Below are 4508 nucleotides of genomic sequence, written 5' to 3'. Positions count from 1 at the left end.
ATATATATATATCACTACATTCTGTCTTGAGAGCCCTAAAATACTAGAAGCCACTAAACTACATTAAGTTGAAGTTGGACACCTGTGTTGTAAAACTGACACCCATCAAAACAAGACTGAAATATGAGAACAAATTTGACATTTATTTAAATGGTGTAAACAGCAAAACTTATCAGTAATAATGGACTATCTTTGCTAAATCTTCAAATCACATCCTCTTTGCACTAATCATTATCTTTGTAAAACCTTAGAAGAACTCCAATCCTTGTAAAATATCAGTAATATAATAAAAATATAAAACCATGAGAAAAGACTTTTTACTAATCACTGAAAATAATGAGTTTTGCTGCTCTGGGAGGTAAAGCTATGATATCTGTTCCCTAAAGGGTTAATGTTCAGGGGAGGGAGGGGCTAGTTGTGTGAGTGGAGAGAGACGAGCTGCGCAGCTTGCAGCTGGGACAGAGGAGACGGAGGAGCTGTGTTTTGTTGTGGGTCCAGCGAGTTGCAGCTGCCCCTTTTTAAACATATTGTTGAACTCTACAGAGTTTTTAGATGACTATGACTGCGTTTTTACACGCTGAGAGTCATTACGATAGCTTTTAGCTTCACTACTTTAGCACATGCTCTACGTGTCGACGTCCGCTGAGTAAACAAACGAAGCTTAACCTGGCAGGGAGGCATGTAAAGCCTGGCAGCACGCGGTGGGAATTTATCGTTTTTATCGCGAGATGACAAGTTATTACCATGGTGAATGTCTTTAACGGTATATCGCCCATCCCTACTTTAGATCTTTATTTCCAGGTTGGACTCTGCCAGGACTGTCCCTCGTCTCAGATCCTGTTTGTGGCCTTCACAGACAAGATCTCAAGGTCCTGCCCCGTTTTTTCCTCGACACTACTAAAATCTATAGATTCTTTAATTAAAGCATCCATTTTCCATTTCTTCTCAGGTGTTTCTTCAGCAGGTAAACTAACCTCTGCGGTCTTTCTCACGACCTCCGACACCTGGGAGCACAGCTGGTTCCCCCGGGTCCTGTAGGAGTCCAGGCTGGACGCTGGCAGGTCCGAGTCGGTCTGTGTGGACGGTTCCAGCAGCTGGTTGAGCTGCAGGATCTCCTCCTGGATGCTGTTGAGGTTTCGCAGGTTCTCTCTGCCCTCCGTCTGCCGCTGCTTCTCAAGCTCCGCCTCCCGGAGCCGCTGCTGCTCCGCCTCCCTCAAACGAAGGTTGAGGATCTGAAGTAAACAAACAAGAAAATTCATTCTGAATTATTCTCAGGGTTTCTACAGTTTAAAGCAAGTTAAATTTAAGACTTGTTAAGACTTTTTAATGCCAAGTGAAATCAAATTTAACACCAATTTCATAATAAACACAAACGACAAAAAAATTAAAACTGGCAGAAACTCGTGAATCAAAGTATTTTTGGTTGAAGTATTCAAATATTGTTAATAGACCAATTGTTTTTATCCACATCTAACTATAGCAGAAACGTTCTTAGCAGTCAGTTTTAAACTTAATTTAATTTCAGGAAATCCTCTAACAAGCCAAAATTTGGAGTTTTAGAACACACAGTGGGGTCTTAACCCCACTTTGCTGTAGATCAAACCTTAAGGTGCCTGTGACATCAATTTTTATAAGAAAAGTGAATGAATTTTTGGAAAGACAACATCATTAACATATTACAAAACAAATTTCACGATGCTCAGATGAACAGTCGTTGATATATTTGCATGTGAAATCACAGGAAGTGATGTCAAAGGGGAATGTCTGCATGTGAATATTTAAAAATAATTTTTACCAATTATTTTAATATTTGAGATTAATTACAATCATCCTATTTACAATGTGTTTAAGACTTCTGAAAGACTGATTTAAGACATTTTAAGGCTAATTAAGGCCTTATTTTTGCTTTAATGAAGTCAATGACTTTTAAGACTTTTTAAAAGGGACTGTGACCTGCTTTATCCTTCAAATACAAAAAGTCAAAGAAAACATTTATATTTAAGAAAATCAGCATAGTAAACATAATTTTACCCATTTTGTCTCATATCTGGCATATTTTCTCTTGAATTTGTCTCAACAAAGAGAAACAGGGAGTGACATCAAAGGGGAACTCTAAGAAAATAAACTCTCTGATCTTTGTTTATTGAAACAATCTTATTTAAACTCTTCTCCAACTCTGATCATGACTCAAAATAATCTAAGGAAACATCAGATTCTTCTCTAACTATTGTAGCATCACTCTGTTTACATGCAGACATTCCCCTTTGACATCACTTCCTGTTTCTTTACATGCAAATATCTCAACTCTTTATCTCAACGGCGTGAAATTTGTTTTGCATTGTTATCAATGTTCTCTTTCCAAAAATGCATTCACATTTATAACAAAAATTTGATGTCACAGGCACTTTAAGGATCTGCAGGAACCCTGCTGCTGTGACAAAATTAGTCCCATTTTTGCTTTTGTTTTTTAAGTGTTTTAAGTTTGTTTCCAACATCTAATTCTAGGTTTAAGCTTTAATTTCTGTTTTGTTTATTTAGCTTATACTGATTTTTCTCATTGTAGTCACATTTCTGCCCAAGAGCACCAGTGTCTTTGCTACACGTTGACTCATCGTACCCTTATTCTGTGTCGCTGCTCCTCCTTCAGCTTCTCTTGACGCCCCATGCTCTCTTTGGTTCTGCAGAGCAAAAATATTCAAACCAGTTTGGATCACTTCTCAGAAACATAAAAAAAAACTACCTGCCTGCATGTTTCTGCACTCACTCTCTGTCCATCATGTCCCTCATAATCTGGAACTCCTGCCTCTGCTTCAGCTCCATCAGCTCCTCGAAGCGTTTCAGCTGCTCCGACTCGGCGTTCGCCACCACCGCCACCAGCTTCTCATTCATCTCCTCCCGCTGTCTGAGCGCCACCTGAGCCCAAAGGTTAAATCAAATCAGGCAGGTGAGACTCAGAAAACAAAAAACAGGATTCTATGAGTCAAGAAAGTTTTAGTTGACTAAACCAAAAAGTCTTCTTAAAATGCATGGCGTTTTTTTCTGATAATCCAGCAAACTGAGCTCAAAATAAAAAAGTGTTTTTTTTAACAATACGGCTAAATTAAATTATTTTCTCCAACTTGAGATTTAAAAATGACTCCTTAAACACATATCTGTAAATTTATTAGAACAAATGAGTAAGCTCTGTGTCCGACCTTGGCCTTTTCTCGCTGCTCCTGTTCGAATCGGATGATACGTCCGACGGTTTCCATGGCTTTAGGTGAAAGCAGGGAAATGGCGGGAGGTGACACAGGACTGGAAACTTCCCTGACATCTGGACTTTCATCCTTCACCTCCTCACCAACAGCCTGCAGCACATTAGGGTGACAGAAACGTGAGACGTGGAGAAGGATTCAGAGCGCTCACTGAAGCTGATAACAGTTAACATTCAGGATGACAGTTACCTGCTTGTTATCGCTCCTTAATGATAAAACTGAAGACGTTGTGTTGTGTTTGTTGTTCAGGTCAGTGGAGGATCCTGTGGAGGAAGCCGAGGCTGCAGTCTCTTCCAAGTCGACATTAGAGTCCAGGAAGGAGGACTTCTGCAGGGATACTGAGTCGATACGCTCCAAAATAACTCCAGTGTGCGGCGACAAGCTCAGGTTTTCTTTGCAACCTGCCAAAATATGCTAAAAGAACACAAGCGGACACCATTCATAGTGATGAAAACAATGTTTTGGTAAAGAAAGTCAGATATGAGTACAGATAGCATTAAGTCTGTCCAAATATTAGGCTTTGTATGTACGTAACCTAGCAAATTTAGGCTAGTCCTAACCATTGTTTTCTCAAGTGTTGGCATTATTATTATTATCATTATTATTATTATTATTATTATTATTATTATTATTATTATTATTATTATTATGCAGTGACAGCCTGCTTAAAAAAGCTTAGTGCCACCTTGCAAAATTTAAACTAAAACTGTTGTTTTCAGTGTGTTTTATTTGGCTTAATTGTTTTAAGTAAACAATAATTTAACTGCTTACATACATGTAGATAGATGAGTAAAAAGAAAAACCCCAATATGGTAAGCAAGTAAAGAAAGTACCAGAGCTAACAACAACTAGCCACCGGGTCAGCTAAGCTAACTTAGCTTAGCCTAACTAGCTTACCTCGCCTCTTTCCGACCAGTGCGGGTCGAATGTGACTTTTCCTTTTGTCGAATTCCTCAAAGCCTGTAAAGTTTCCCATCGTAGACTTTCAGAAGGCATCCCGGGGGGGTGGGGAGCAATTAAATAAATTAAATCTACCGATGAAACGGTCGGAACCGCCAAACGGAAGTTGCACTGAACGTCGTCCGATGGGAAACGGTCACTCTGCCACTCTATGGTTCCGCTTTAACATCATCTTTCATGGTTTATATCTAAATGTTCGAAAATAAATGCAGAATTGTACATTTTCAAGCATTTTTTTATTCCGCTTTGTTAGTTATAATTAAAATACCCGTTGTGTGAGCAGTTAAAAATATG

General features: G+C 39.0%; 1 protein-coding gene across 1 annotated transcript in view; it reads right to left on the bottom strand.

The window, feature by feature from the left end:
- Positions 1-4477, bottom strand: part of gle1 (GLE1 RNA export mediator) — a gene marked incomplete at its 5' end in the record, with an annotated part of 12020 nt that extends 7543 nt beyond the window's left edge. Inside the window, 6 exon segments of the mRNA XM_014014614.1 lie at positions 975-1232; positions 2618-2678; positions 2765-2913; positions 3195-3347; positions 3444-3668; positions 4152-4477. Coding sequence (XP_013870068.1) covers positions 975-1232; positions 2618-2678; positions 2765-2913; positions 3195-3347; positions 3444-3668; positions 4152-4250 — 945 coding nt within the window.
- Between the last annotated feature and the right edge of the window lie 31 nt (positions 4478-4508).

This window comes from Austrofundulus limnaeus, unplaced genomic scaffold (assembly GCF_001266775.1).
Source record: "Austrofundulus limnaeus strain Quisiro unplaced genomic scaffold, Austrofundulus_limnaeus-1.0 Scaffold117, whole genome shotgun sequence".
NCBI classification, from domain to species: domain Eukaryota; kingdom Metazoa; phylum Chordata; class Actinopteri; order Cyprinodontiformes; family Rivulidae; genus Austrofundulus; species Austrofundulus limnaeus.
Note: the sequence above shows the minus strand (reverse complement) of the source record. Positions and strands in the feature narration are given on the sequence as shown.